This window comes from Anas acuta, chromosome 1 (assembly GCF_963932015.1).
Source record: "Anas acuta chromosome 1, bAnaAcu1.1, whole genome shotgun sequence".
Lineage (NCBI taxonomy): Eukaryota > Metazoa > Chordata > Aves > Anseriformes > Anatidae > Anas > Anas acuta.
The window spans coordinates 154,306,474-154,322,706 of NC_088979.1; the positions used below are offsets into that span (position 1 = coordinate 154,306,474).

Consider the following 16,233-nt stretch of genomic DNA (forward strand, 5'->3'; position numbering starts at 1 on the left):
TTTCCAACATTCTCTATTAGATGATGTATTAATAATGATATTTCTATAATTATTCTTGTAAGCACTAACAGCATCTGTGGCGGTACGGCCAATTTTACGTATTATCTTCATGCACAACCATTTTATAACACAAATACATTAGGAACAATTTCAGATTCCATAGGTGACTTTATTTTGGATTTTCTGAATTGACTCTATAATATTAAAATGGCACCCAATTAATCTAGTTTATCTCTTTCAAGTTGTAAACACTATAAACTAGTGAAACGGTTCCCACTCAAACCAGAAAAAATACAGGTAAATGACATCATTCTAGAGAACTTCAACATATAATGCCTACCTAGGAAAGGTAAGATGAATTAATGGGAATGTCTTACTTTCCACATAGTCATCCAGCTTTTGCTTGGCTGAATTTACCCAGATAATCACTGGGGAGTGGGGAGGGAAGGTTTGCATGAATAACTCTTTCAAGTGTAACAAACCAGTGAAATGTGAAGAGGTGTTTATTAGATCTGGATGGAATTCACTGTACTAGTGAAGAAACATCGTATGTGGACTGAATAAAAGTATTTGTACATCTGCAGATGCCATTTCACACTTGCTGAAGTATTCTGTATTTCTGAAAATGTAGCTCTTGGAGGGAAGGAGGCACCCTGCTACCAACTTGACTTGATATCTCGGGAAGAATGCAGAGACCTTTGCCATTAAAAAGATGATTGGTAAGGATCAAAGGGCACACTAAATCAGGTGATATCATAGTAGGTATCTATCAGAGGCTTCCAGACCAAGAAGGTGAAGTCCACAAACCTTTCTGTAACTGGAGGAAGCCTCATGATTGCTGTCCTCTGCACTCAGGGGAACTCTAACCACCAGATGTCTATGTAAAGGGCAATACGGCTTGGTGCTAGTAATCCAGATTTCTGGAGTGTATTGATGATACTGTTTTTATGCAAGTCAAAGAGCCACTGCCTGTGGAGAAACCCACACAGGACCAGCTCAGGAAGGTTGGCACCCCCCAGGAGGGACCCCACACCAAAGCAGAGGAGTAACCGTGAAGGAGCAGTGGAAACAAAGCACCATGGACTGACGGCAGCCCCCACTCCCAGACCCCCCGCGCCACTCAGGGGAGGGAAGAGGTGGAAGAGTTTCTCACCACTCCAGCCCACCAGCAACAGGTAATAAATTTTATTAATCTTCCTATGCTAAGTCTGTTTTGCCCACAACTATAATTGTAGAGTGATCCCCATATGCTTATCTCTACCCCTGAGGTACACTTTTTCATTTATCAGGGGCTCTCAGTGGGACTAGCTTTCTAAGAAGCCCCAACTTGCCTATTCTGAATTTATAACAGCAATCTCTCCTCCTTCTTCTGCTCCAGATATTCCTACTTAAAGTGGCCAACCTAGCCACATTTAAAACATATTCTCAAAGCCTGTCCCTGTTTAGGTTACAACACAGGTAGCTTTCCTTGCCTGCCAATCCTTTGTCTCTCTTCCTCTCCTGGAATTTTACACTGCAAAAACACCTTCTATTGCAAAGACACAACTTTGTTTCTCACAATTATGTGTTTTGTTTTCATGTTGAACATTGGATGTATGGAAAAAATAAGTGAAAAATTGCTGTTATTATCCTACTCTGTATCACAGACTTATTCAAGGTAATGGGTCTACTTACCGATGAAAAAGCAGCTTCTGCTATTTTACCAGGTTATTGGGATTTTTAAATGCATTGTTTGTTACAATGAAGTCAGTTTATTTTTATATTTTAGATTTATACTTATGAACTAAAATTCAAATTTTTGATCCCAGTTTTCTGAAGTAATCTGTAAACTGCAAAATGATTACTGAAAAACAAAACAAAACAATTTTTATTAATTTATTGGTTATTATTTAAAATCCTCCCCAGATTGTGTTCTCAGACTGAATTGCATCAGTAATACATTTAAAAACTCTCGATCCATCACAGACTTCAAGATAACAGATAGCTGCCATTCTTAAGCTGATAAACTGAAGATTGGCATGACAGACTGAGAGACTTCATCACTCTGTTTTTTAGATTTTTACTGGTGGCAGAAAAAGAGATACAAGTTTGAAATTCAAATGCAGTTCCAAGCACATTCTTCATCTCTGAACTGACACTTTTATTTTAAGTTCTCTAAATAAGAAATTTAGGCTGTGGCAGACACTTGGCATGGAAATTTTTTAGAGTAACTTAATAAAACTTACCAAATTCATAAGCATCAGAAAATGGATTGCTAAATGGCCAACAATAATTAACCATGTTTACCATAATTACCTACACTTGCCTGCATCAGTTTTCCTCAGGATATTCCAGCACCTAACTGCTCAGATGATAAGAAGTGTTTTAGGGTTTCAAGCTTACTCCACCTAAGCCACAGAAGCCATTTGATTAAAGGAATGGTATTCAGCAAGAAGGAACAATTTCTACTACAACACTTCCTGGAAAAGAACTTATCGATATGGTTTAGTGGAGGACTTGTTAGTGTTAGGTCAGGGGTTGGACTCGATGATCTTGAGGTCTCTTCCAACCTAGACAATTCTGTGATTCTGTAACTAGTCAGGGTCAAATATATATGACTCAGTGAAATTCCCAGAAATTAAATTGTACAAGAGCCCACAACAAAATAAAGACAGATTAGAAGAAAAAGTAAAGTTCTAAAGGAACATCAGCAAGACTTATTAAGTATGTTTCTTGACTGAATTCTTCTGTTTCAAGGTGCAGTATACTATATAGTACTATTTATAATACTCTCAATGATATTCTGGAGACTCAGAAAATTAATATTCAGTTTTTCAGAAAGTTTTAACCACCACCTCGTACATGGCATGCTGCCACAGACTTTCGTAACATACTGTTATATCTATAACTATGAACAATAAGCAAACACATTATAGCCCAAATGTTAATATACTATTGATTACAATACATACAGTCCAATGGACATTTTAGTGGAAGTAATTTTGTTGATGTCACAGGCATGAATGAGATCTTCTTGCACCATAGCAATGCCCAGATATTCATCATTCATCTGATTCATCTGGCCAAATATTATTCTTTCTGATGTTTCTTAACAGCTGCATGGTTAGCTTGATCACAAATATCTAAAAAAGGAGAAATGATGAATTAAAAATAACAAAGAAAGTGTTGATGCTTGCTCATGACTGAGTCAATCTGACTGTTGACCTGGCTCCTATGAATGACAATGCAGAGGGATATAAAGGGGAATGATCAGCACGTGTGCCTGAAGACACAGGCTGGATTCTCTGCCTAGGAACAGACTTGCTATGTGACCTTGAGAAAATCACTTAGGCCCACATTACAGAACTATCTTGGAATCTATTCAAGTGGCACATAATTTAATAAATGCTTCGGTGCCCTATGAATCTTATCATTACCCTCTTGAATTGGCATAACAGTTCTTTCCAAACTGAAAAGAAAGTGTTTTAGATTGAACTGTACCTTGAAGATCATGAGATACTCATACTGTGCTAATGAGGATTAAGTGATTGTGTGTAACAAATATTTTCATCACTGATCTGGTCCACTCTATAGAATGCTTTTACTATATTCGTCTGTAGATAGTAGAGTACTCTGGGTACTACATAGAAGAGGTAAAATAGCTATACATGTATCTTTAATTCTCTGAGTAAAAATTAACTAATCTCATTTTCAACCCCATGATTTTAGAAGCTATCAAAAGCATCCTTCTACCTGCTTGATGGCATTGAGCCTTCAGGCTGTGAAGAAATTTTTGTTACCATTATTCCTTTTTATCCAATAAAATTTTCTCATAGATATGTGGGGAGAGAGGTTTCATGATTTTGTACTCTTTGTTTTAGCACATTCATGGGCTAGGCTCTGTCTAAATACAGAAAAGAAAAAAAAAAAAAGTCTTCCATTCCACAGAACTTTTATTCTCTTAACCGTTTCCTGTCCTGTCTTTGCAAAGCAGTTTGTTTTCACAAGTCAGGTTGAACATTTCATTCAACAAACTTTGGACACCTCCATCCGTGATGGTGCTTGAATATGAGAGTTGGGGGGAGTGGGGTGTCAATAAACAGTGCAAGATCTTATTTCTAATTAAAATTGATGGAAAGCTTTAAAAAAAATCAGATTTTTTTTTTTTTTGGCTTAAAAATAATCTTACCTGTGTAATTAGCAGGCTGATGTTAATTCCAGTTAAGATCAAAACATTATTTTCAAACCATGTATCTAAATATCTTTCACATCCCTAAGCAAGAACAGATTTCAAGAAAAATCACTTTGACTTTTGAATTCCCATTGCATATTTATAAGAACATGCTGTTAGAATACATGGCATAAAACTTTCTGCAGGTTGAGTTCTGATATTTACTTGCCAGAAATCAAATACAATAGTAATGTATACTACAGAGATAGCTATAAAGTTTTTTAAATGATCTAAACTAAGCAGGTTGTTCTGAAGTAAATCTGATAATTTTGTATGGAAATGTACCAGAGCTTGTGACTTAATAAAAAGGGATTTATTTTTTTTTATTTTTTTTATTTTTTGTATAGCTAAGAGATTACTTTAAAAGTAGATGAAGTAGATGAAAGTATATGTTCAAGTTTTCAGGAACCTTTTGCGTCCTGATGCAAATTTTGCAGATTACAGTCTATGCTTATTATGGTGTTTATTTTAAGAACTAATAAATTATTATACAGCATAAAATAGATATAAATATAATAAAAATTTCTTATAAATATATAATAATTATTATTAATAATAATATTAATTATTATATATTATAATAATAATATAATAATAGTTGTAGTAGTAGTAGTAGTAGTAGTAGTAGTAGTAGTAGTAGTATTGTTCCTGTAACCTATACCTTGAAATGATCTTTTAAAGACAAGGAACAGTCAAAATTACAAAATTCCAAACTGATGAGTGAAGGAAGAGAAGAGATGTCATTTGGCAACATGCTTTCTATTAATTACAGTCCTGAACTGCCCATTGAATTCGTGTTTCCATTGGACAGTCCTATTAATACTGGAGAGCTTTTGTTACAAGAGTATGCTTCTTGCTCCACATTTCTCTTATCAGGTGATAATAACCTATGCAAATTGGTCCCTTTGTAAATGCCAACATGAACTGGTCCTGGGCAACACATCGCATATTTCAATGTCTAGCTCATTTCTCTTACTGTATACTGAAGATGCTTTGGAAACAAATAATGCAAACAGGTGAAGTAATTGTTGTAATTCTATAAATAATGAATAATAATTACAAGTGGAAAAGGCGCTATATGCTTTTTATATATTGTCACTTTCCATTATCATTATTGATTTGTACAGCATTGATTTTTGAATGCCAGGATGCTTACTACTTCATAAACCGTTAGTAAATATCCCTGATACTGATTCTCTGATATTCACTTCTCTTTTCTTAAAGTATCCTTAATATAAAATTGCCTACATGACTGACACCTAATGAGTAAAAAAAAAAAAAAAAAAAGGTTTCAGTGATAAGTGACAAACTAATGAACATTACTAATATTTTCATATTTGGAAAAAGTGTTTTCAATATTTTTTCCAAAATCCATCTGGTAGCAAAATTTATATTCTTCAAGACAAGTTTTGTTTGTTTGTTTGTTTGTTTTTGTTTTGTTTTTGTTGTTTTATTTCTTACCATACTGTAAGTTGAATTCCTTGGAACATCACAAAACCATTCCTTCAGACTAGATTTGGTGCATGAACATGGGATCTGAGTACTACTTTCCTTGTTTTTATTCTTTTCCCACTGTGTGACATCATATCTTCCACAGCATTCCATCTAGAATATAAATCCTATAATTTGTAATTCCAGTACCTATAAAGTTCTTGCGTTCCTTCACATAGAGGAACTTTCACCCCAACCAGTGCCATATTTGATTTAGTTGATTAAATTAGATAGATATTTTTCCTCTATTTTAAGTAGAGAGAGGCTTCTGCAAAGGATAATTTAACCTTGTGTACATATAGTTTGCAAAGACATACACTGGAAGGTTAAGAAGGGTAGGTTCTTAAAATACAGCTTTGAAAAGAACATTCTTTTAGACACTAAAATGATTCTAGTATACATGTAAATAGAAAAAAAAAAAAAAAGAAACATTAAATTTTATCAATTACCCTTAACTTTTGCAAACACTGCAATTTACAATGTTCACAGGTATTTTCAGTGCAGAAACTGTGTAAGCAATTAAGTAAAGTAAGGGCAAGCTCACTGGTAAGTACAGCAAAAGAAGAAAGAATACTATGTTATTGGAAAAATATAATGAATGATGTTCCACAATGAATTCAATAAATACAGACATATTTTATAAAACACATTAAAAAATAATATATATATATATATATAAACAACACTGTTTTACTCTGACCTAGGAACCTAAATAAGGATTGGAATTTGAAATGCTTTTCATTATTCCTTTCTCACTTCTAAGGTCATTTTAAAAAATGAAAGGATTTGCAAAAATCATTTGTTCTTAGCAAGAGGAGATCTTTAGAAAGTCTCCCTATTCAAATCTGTATTTTTGTAGGAATTTATCTCATGTGCAAACACAGCTCAGATATTAAACACTAAACATATACTGTGTGCTGTTCAAAAGTGTCAGCTAACATTTCCCAAGAATATGACACAATATCAGTAAAACTAAACCACAGCAGATCAAAGCATAAAATAACTTGGAGAACAGAATTCTTGCCACGTAGAAAATTCCAGCAATTTTTCATTCTGAATCAGAATGAAATTTCAGAAATGTCTGTGTTGTTTGTTTGTTTGTTTTGTTGTTGTTTGTGCTTTTGTTTGTTTTGGTTTTAATGTAAAGTCTGTCATACATACAATATCCCAAGTTGGAAGGGACCCACAAGGGTCATTGAGTCCAACTCAACTCACATTCATTCTGCAACCATGAGAGGACTGACAGTGTAATTTTCAGCACAGAAGACTGCTAAACAAAAATATCTCCTTGTAGTGTTTTGAAGAATCAGTCCAGAATATTCTACTTTTAAATTTTGAATAAATAAATAAATAAATATTAAACAGATAACTTAGCTAGAACTGTCATTTTTATATAAAAGTTTCGGTTTAAAAAATCACCCTACAATTTTAGTTTCAAAAATCACCAGCTTAACCAGTACTTCATATTTTACGAAGAATAAGTTAAAACTAGTTCTTTAATAATACTCTTAAGCTTTTCTTTTTTTTTCCTCATGGTGGAAATAAATAACACATGACCTGGGGAAGGCAGTATTTCATTCAAAAGCATGATTAAAGTTCATCTTCATCTTGGCTGATTTGTTATCATTTTATTTGGCTTAGACATCAACAGTGAAATATCTACAGGACTCTGAGAACTGCCAAAACATAAACAAGCCCATCAAGTACTTCCTAGGTTATGAAGCTTTGCTGAAATCTGTGAGCCCATAACAGCTCATTGAAGCTGAGCTCAAGTATGAGCCAGAATATAATCCAACTGTACCATTGACATAATGAGGTGACCATTAATCACTATAGAAATCCTGAATCCAATGAGAAAAGACTTGGTTTTCAAAGAACAGATTTTAAATGTACATTACAAATGCATTCCATAATCTTGAGTCTAGGTGTACATGCTTTGTGAGTTATCTGGCATCATAAATTATATTCAACATTTGTCAAGAACCATGTAACTCATCTCTGCAGGAAGTCATATTAAGGGACTCACAGCTGATCTATAAAAATGTATTTAACCATGCTAAACTGTAAAGCTGTAGTGTTTGTAACTAGAAGCTCACAGTTCAGAATTAATTTGAAGACAGGTCAAAAACTTTGTTAACAATTTCTAAAATAATTGATCCCATAAAAATGCTTAAAAGGACTTCTTCTGAAAAAGGAACCAAATTACATGCTGCCAGGCCACAGAAATGATTATGATTAACAGTTAAATGTGTGTGCTGAAAGTATTGATTTGCAAGCTAATTTGAGGCTTTAAGCATTATTTCTAAAAGGCTCACTGAAAGGCAGAATCTATCTATTCAGATACCCTCGCAGTAGGAGCTCTGCTTTGACCTCGTAACATTGCTACTTGCCAATGGTTCAGGTCAACCTTCAGATATAAACAGACCATGTGTTTTATGTTATCACACACTGCTGAAGATGTTAGGAAACTCATACATTTCTTCAGCTGCTGTAAAGTTCAGTGACTAGAACTGCTTCTGCTTCTACATACACGGACAGCCTGACATATGGCTAATCTCATCCATGCCACTGTAACAGCAACGAATCTGCACACTCTCCCAACCCCCACCACATATTACCAGCAGATCCTGAAAAAGGAATCCTTTATTAATGGTGTGTATTTATTATATTTGTTAAGTCAATTCTGATTGGTGATATTTTATCTGTGAATTTTTTTCTCCTTACATTGTGCTGCACAGCATTCAGAATGTTCCACTCGAGTTCCTTCTCAGCCAGACTCTTATTTCCATATTCAGAAATAACTTCATCAATTCTCTTGTTCCATTGATGATGGACCTGTTCATAAATATTTATAGCATTTGTTACATGCATATTGATGACTGTGGATGGATAATCCTTGATCTTTTCCTGATATTCAGATTTCTTCATGGTCAATTGCAAGCAGTATCACTTCAACCAATTTGCTAAATATGATCTAAGACATGTCATAGCCATTGGACTAATAGTAAAGTTGAAAGCAGAAGGGGAAGAAAAGTGACCCAAAGCACATACACAGTGCAGGCAGACACAAGGCGACTAGCCCAAAAGGAGTCAGAAAAGCCAGGGAACATAGTTTAGATGCACATTAGCTGTACTGAAATAGTAAATATTGTCTATCATATTTGTTAATAAGCACAGTTCCACATAATAATAAGGAGGGGGAAAAAATGGATTCGATACCTAATGTGATGCAAACTTGTGTAAGCACAAGTTTTGTGCCTATTTTGCCTGGATATGTATTGCTTTGAGGTAGAGGAGTTAGCAGCTCATGTTGGCCCTAGATCAAGAATCTTTGTAGAGACTGTTAAAGTATACCTTCAACAGTCATTGAAGTAGATAAGCTGATCACAAAGAGTGTGATTATACAGAGTGTAGCAGGGAATAGATGCATGTGAGAACTCCTAGACCATCGAAAGGTTTGATTACAAAATCAAATAACAACAAAAGGCTTCTCCAATTCATTCCAATTGCTACAGCCATTTAACAGCAAAATTTAAAAGCTGGCACAGTGAATGATGATGTTTCTATCAATTATTATACTTCAGCAGCACTTTAATTATGGTAGAGATCTAGTGGCATTACAGTTGATGCAAAATAAATTTAACTGCAATCTTTCAACCAATTTTCCTAGCACAACTGACTCCAGACTGCATCATTCCTGACAGTTCAAATCTTTCAATATATAAAAATACAATATAAAACTGGGAGGACTCCATCATTATAAGTTAACATTTAATGAAGAAATCTTGATTATACATATTCACTTTGATGGAGAAAAGCTATTTGTGCTGTGCTGAACAGCAGTGGGATTTAGAGAACCTCATAAAGTTTATGAGACCAGTGTCATGGGGTTTTTCTCAAACCACAGATTGTTGAATTGCAGAAGAGGGAAAAGGCCTCCTGTACCTTACAAATTTGGTACAGATTCCATTCATTACTGTGAGGAGTGCCTAAACTACTGGTATTGCTATTTATTGAAAAATGAATGACTGAACAAAGTTTTAAGGAAGTACAGTTACTAGTGATAGCAGCTATGTTTGTATTTGTTATCGCTTTCTCTTGTGAAAAGCAAAGGTAAATATTCAATGTAATAGATCTCTATTTGGATATCAAAAAGACTCAAACAAGAAAAATCATAGTATTCATAATTCATTAGTATACTTTAAATGTCATGATACCAATAACTTCTATCAATTGCAAAATGGACTATTATTATATGATACTTGACATATTATCATATCATAATTACACTATATTATATTTGATATATGATAATATTATTATATGATAATATTATTATATGATAATAGACTATCATCTGCTAGCAGACATGGATTGGCATCTGATACTTTCTCCTAAGTCTGCTAATGTCCAGGAAAGAGGGACTTTTTTGGTCATTCCTCAAAATCATAGAAAAATGTAATAATAAAAATCTATCCCTGTATCCCTGCCACTGATGATTCTACATTCCTGAACAGGAAGAGTATGTTTTGTGGAAAATCAGAAAAGGAAGAATTGGAAATGTTATTTCCATGTATTCCCTTGTACAACTATTCAACCATGCTGAATTTCTCAAATTGTTTTCCAAGTCCTCTGCTATGCCTGGTGGACATGTAGAATGTTCATGTTCAAACTAAAAGTGATATAGAATGCAGTGCAGACTATTTATTTATTTATTTTTAAATCAACTGCAAGAAAGTATTTTGAAATTAACTGCAGTCCCATGTAGCAATTTATTTACATACCACTTCTTTCTTCAGAAATACCAGCACTGGCATTGTGATCTGGGTGACAAATACCAGGACTTGAAAACACATATACTAAAAAATAAAAATAGAAATAAATTATGGATTATGGATAAATGTAATATTGAATAAGTAAGCAGTGCATAAAGTATTCCAGAAGCTCCTTCATGACTATTACACAGTTTTACACAGTTTTTCCAACAAAAGTAAAATATTTCTTTTCTTGAAAGCCCTCAGAAAATGACATCATAGTTACTGCATTTTTGACTGAGTCAGGCTTCAAGTAAAGCACAACTCAGTGTTTTGGGGTTGATGACAAAGCCACAACTTCCATGGAAGTGAAGAACAAAATATATTGGTAAGCAGCAAGCAGCTTTGATCCAGTGAAGAAAACACTTCTTTCATTATTTCCTTTTTGAATTATCATGGTGAGACCTAATAAGAACACCTTTAAACTAGAGGGTGCAAAACAAAACAATAATTTCATGGATTTTATTCATTTTCAATGCGACCAAATTCTCATCCACATTGTTTAATTCATGGAAGTTAGAAATTAGACATTTCTGTCTCTATCATCATCTAATAGATTGTGAGGCAAACAGTAAATGTCTAGGGTAATAGCCAAAAGGAACAAGATTCCTGGGTTCCTGTCACTGCTGTGCCCATTGATACTTGTAGTGCTTAGCACATGACTTGATATAAAAGTTCTCTGAGTTCTCTGCTTCAGCATAGTCTAAAAGAGATTGTTCAAAAATTGTGATAATAAACAAAAGAGAAGGGAAAAATGTAATCAAAGTGATCATAAGAATGCATAGTTAAAATATAATTTTGCAGAAATGAAAATGTCTTTCCCTTAGAAAACATGAATAATATAGAAATATGAAGTATACCTGCAGGTCTACAGAGGTAACAGCTGTTCCTGTTTTGTTTAAATTCTGCTTTTTAATCATACTGTCCTTTTTGATATTACAGCCACACTGCAGACACTTGTACCTTCAACCTGCAATATTTTGGGGTAAGCTTTTCTTTACTTCTTCAGCACATCCCAGCATGTGAGCATATACTGAGAGATAGTTACTCTCAGTAAGTTCAATGCCAAATTAATTTTAAAGCTCCTAGTTTAATAAATACAAAAATCTTTGCTTCAACAAAATGCAATTGTTCTTCTCACTGAAAACATTCATGCAGTGATATCAGATTTGTTCTGATTTGTTTGGAGCCAGGATTTTATAAAAAAATATCTAACAGCCGATTATAGAAACACTGGAAAACATCAGTACAGGATCACACAGGTTTCACTCACATTTTCACATATTTTACTAGAAAGCTGGAGTCTGGTTTTCACTTACTGTAGCTAGTAGACATTTGGTTTCTTGAACGCTTCCAATGAATCCCATGGCTGATGTAAAAGTAATAAGAGATCCAGCTCCAAGTAACATAAAAGAAATACATAACACTGGTTGGTTCTCACCTGAAGAAACTGTAACACAGGGCATTCACATTGTCAATTCAATTTATTCAATACTCCTACTTAAAAAACTTACTCCAGAAAAAAACAATAAACCTTTGCAATTCCATTAATGAAAAGATGGAACTACCCATAATGAGAACAGAGAACAATTAAAAGTTATAGATGTTTTAGTTTTAGTTACAGTTTTTGTTCACTAAAAATTATTATGGCATACAAATCCTGTGTGGACACAGAATTCTCATTTAATTGACTCCATTCCATTGCTATCCTCCTTCTTTGTGACTGGCCACTTTTCCCTTTCCATTTTACTTCGTTTTGATGTAAAATTTTTTTTACTGATATTTTTACTGATATAGAAAGTAGCAGGTGTTCTCATTGCTCCCATCTCAAATGTTTCATCTCACAGTTTCCTCATTGGAAGGGTGCACTGGTGCTCCTTGGCATAATCAAGAAAGACAGCTCCTTAAGAGGACAGCTATTGTTATGTGGCTCAAAACTTACTTCTCTGTGAAATAATTTGATAGATGCTCTGAGAAAATGGAGAGCACAAGTGCCAACTGGTGTTTATTCCAGCCAAATACCCACTTAAATAATATTGCCAAATGCTGGCCAAATGCATTCTGAAATTATATAAAGAAAAGATAAATAGAGCTGATTTATATTTCAGTGATTCTTCTACAAGCCATACAGCAAGTGAGATAAATTGTACTCATATATAAATTATAGATGTACAAATACATACTATATTTTCTCTTATTTTAATAATCATATTATCTAATGGTGGAAAATATACACAACAGAATAAATAAACTATACATTTCAGTTCAACACTGCCACCTTGTGAAAAAAAAAAAAATCACTATGTTGATGCATCTTATAATTATTTGGAAAACAAAAACAAGAACAACAACAAAAAAAAAAACACAACTATTTATACTCACACAACACACTGAATAAATTGTTTCTGTCAAATAAAAGCCACAAGCCAAATGTCAAAAGCATAATACCCAGAGCCTGGAAAACAAACAAACAAACAAACAAACAAACAAACAAACAAAAAACCAAGGATTAATTTTTTAAATTCAAACCATTTTTAAATAATTAATTTGAAGTTGCTAAATAAGAAAAAAAACCTTTTTTTTACCAAGAAAATTCCATTGAAGACATTTAAGTAATATTTCCATGCTAATACTTTATTTCTTGTTTTCATTTTTCTGTTTTCTGTTTTGAATTGTAGCTGAAAATATAATCATATATTCAGTCAATATGAAACATATAACTAAGCCTATCAATTACTAAGGGATTTATTTCCTTCAGATACTGCTTTAGAAATTTAAACAGTCACCTGATACATTGAACAAAAAAAGATCAGCAGAAGCATCAACATGGTATCTGGTCTCAATTGCCTCTAATGTTATATTGTGCACTTTAAAAACAAACAAACAAACAAACAAAAAAAAACAACACTTTTTTATTAACTATTGAAGACATTTGGAGGCAACATGTATACAGAAAGATTTATATTGAAGAGCAAGCAAGAATTACAAAGGCTGTCATACACTTGTCCCAGAACTGCTGAATACACTATTAACTATTATATAGTTAACTATTTATTAATGATACTAAGCAAAATTAAGATGGTGAAGCAGTAAAAATACAAGCTCCCTTCATCTACACATCTTGATTCAAAGTTTGTTGAAAACAGCAGATAAAGACTAATGATTTCAGTAAGATCCAGCGCACAATTCTAGCACAGGTCTCTAGCACATGAGACCTGTCAAACGATGTAACTAGCTCTTGTGTCCTAACTCCTTAGTATGATTTTCATTTTAGAAGTGAATCTCTCAGTCATCCCCACTTACTTCTAATCACGTGGAATGTAATGGGATGTGAAAAGTTGAATTTCTTTCAAAGGAAATCAAGAGATGCACTCTGTTATCAGTCAGATACGGGCACTCAGTGGAAGGACAAGCCTAGACCGTGACCATAGCAACCTGCCTTTAAATACATATAAAATGTACATTAGGACCCATGTACCACCTGAATCACTCCACTGATCAGATTAGTATGCTGCTGTACTTGCAAACATAAACAAAACCTTAGGGAAACCACATAAGCATTGATGTTTTGAGCATACTCCAGGATAGTTGAGCAGGAAAGACCCTCAGCACTGTAAAGTCCCTGATGAAAGACTTCTATTTCTAAATATCATCATTATTATTATTATCATTATTGGATAACATATGTTAGCGTTAGGTCAGAGGTTGGACTCGATGATCTTGAGGTCTCTTCCAACCTAGACAATTTTGTGATTCTGTGATTATGGGTCTATCAAGATTCTTGCACTGAGAGTGAAACTCATACATTTGCCCCCCACCAGTTCCTTTTCACCTGTCTTGTATCTTCTGTAAACATACTCCAGCATTCTGGTCTGTCTGGCTTGGTGACAGAAGCTGAAAAGAGTCCAAGAGCAGTGTTAAGAGATGGCTTCTGCAATGGCAGCCCACTGGGACTGTCCTGCTCCTCTCACTTGTACGGTAGGCAAGCACACAAACATACACAGACTTGTGTGCATAACCAGCATGTGCATTCTCTTTGGGAATTATTTTCTAATCCAAAGGGATGTGTTTAAAATGAATTCTGCAAGGTTCTTGTCTTTTGTCTGAATTACTGCAGATTGATTACTGTTTGATTGTAAAATCAAAGAAAATGATACAGATGAAGCTTTTATGGTCAAAAACTATCTTGCATTATTACGAATATTACGTACAAAGCGTTATATACATATCAAATCCGTTGACTAGAACAAAAGATTCAGCAAACACCATCTTTTCTTTTCTTGGTAAGATTCTCATTGCCTGCATTATAAAAATATAGTTGCTGAATCACAAAACAAAGAAATCTAAAAGATTCTCAAACCAACTTCACATTGGGCTTGGGTCTATAATATACCATGTAAACTTACAAACAATATTAGACAAATTAGGTAAATGTTTTTTGCATTTTTCCTGGAGAAGATCCACTGCTTTTAATTAAATTAAATTTCCTAAGAATTTTCAAAGCTGGAAGTATTGAAACATTGTCATGGTGCACTGTTCTAATGAATAAAAAAAAAAAAGGTTACAAATTGAATGTGAAAACAGGTATCTGAAATTGTTCTCTTGTAATAATTATGTGGTTGCAATTCTTTATTTTGAGATACCTTAACAGTAATTCAATTTCTCTTAAATCATTTATCTGGAAAATATAAACATTATCTTTATAAAATGATATACACTTTAATTTCAATGGCTACAAGAAAATCTTTACCACCTCTGAATATTTCTGTCTTACCTTTGGGAGCACAATTTCATAATGATATGTTTCTTCCTTATTTATGCGCATTGTAACGACATATTTACCCTATGGATGTTTTCTTCTGTTTATCATCCATTATTTCCTGGTTGCAGAAGGCAGGCCTACAGAAACTTCTTTTTTTGTTGGTAAAGTTGTTGGCCAAATGCAGGAAACAAAGTTCTGTGGTTCAGTCACCATGATCACAACAGAACTCACATTACAAAACAAGTATCAAGTGTGCATTCAACTTACTGCTTGAAAATTCTTTTTAACATGATTATCCTGAGAAGTTTACTGGTTTACATGATTCTGCAAAGAATCAGACCAAATGGATGAGTTTTCATAGCTTTAAGATTTGAATATCATAGTGATCCGTAACACTGGTAAGAAAAAGTTTGATGCCCTTGAATCCAGTATCTTGAGTTTAACTGACATAGGTCTTTCAGAAAGGTACTCAGTCTATTTTAAAGATACTGGGAGCTGGAAGAATTTTCTGTGCAAAATCTGTCTAACTTTCAGCTCTCGTTTCCCTGTTATACATGTCTCTGCTCCTTGGCATTCCTAACCAAGCATTAGGAACAAACTGTAAATACTTCCCTGTAAATACCACTCTGAACACTAGAACTATATTGTCTGTACTCTCCCTGACCTAAATTACTTCTGCTTGATGGAATGACATGGATGTGCTGGGTCTGGCAGGCATGGAGTTAATTTTCCCTGAAGCAGCCCATACAGTGCTGTGCTCTGCACTTGCAGCTAGAACAGCCCCCCATCAGTGTTTTGTCTGTTGCTGAGCAGTGCTGGCACAGCACCAAGACTTCCTCCAAACCCCACAAAGCCAGTAGGCTGGGTGTGGGCAAGAAGTGGGGAGAGGACATCACTAGGGCAGCTGACCTAAACCAACCAAGGGGATATTCCATACCATATGGTATACCACTCAG

General features: G+C 34.2%; 1 protein-coding gene across 1 annotated transcript; it reads right to left on the reverse strand.

Moving 5' to 3' along the window:
- Positions 1-3,041: 3,041 nt before the first annotated feature.
- TSPAN19 (tetraspanin 19) lies at positions 3,042-14,371 on the reverse strand. Its single transcript, XM_068670270.1, has 9 exons — positions 14,348-14,371; positions 13,101-13,193; positions 12,898-12,970; positions 11,835-11,965; positions 10,486-10,560; positions 8,426-8,536; positions 5,672-5,815; positions 4,169-4,252; positions 3,042-3,122 (listed from the first exon to the last, which is right to left on the reverse strand). Exons 1-9 carry the CDS (start codon positions 14,369-14,371, stop codon positions 3,042-3,044), a joined length of 816 nt encoding a protein of 271 aa, XP_068526371.1.
- Positions 14,372-16,233: the final 1,862 nt, after the last annotated feature.

What these genes read in the sequence shown, in the direction of transcription:
- TSPAN19 (XM_068670270.1), bottom strand. Translation starts at nt 14,371, where the DNA reads ATGTTTACAGAAGATACAAGACAG. An exon ending in TCTTCAATGGAATTTTCTTG is followed by an intron (nt 12,971 to 13,100) that starts GTAAAAAAAAGG and finishes TTTGTTTTCCAG; the next exon opens with GCTCTGGGTATTATGCTTTT. An exon ending in TCAGCCTGCTAATTACACAG is followed by an intron (nt 3,123 to 4,168) that starts GTAAGATTATTT and finishes CTCCTTTTTTAG; the next exon opens with ATATTTGTGATCAAGCTAAC.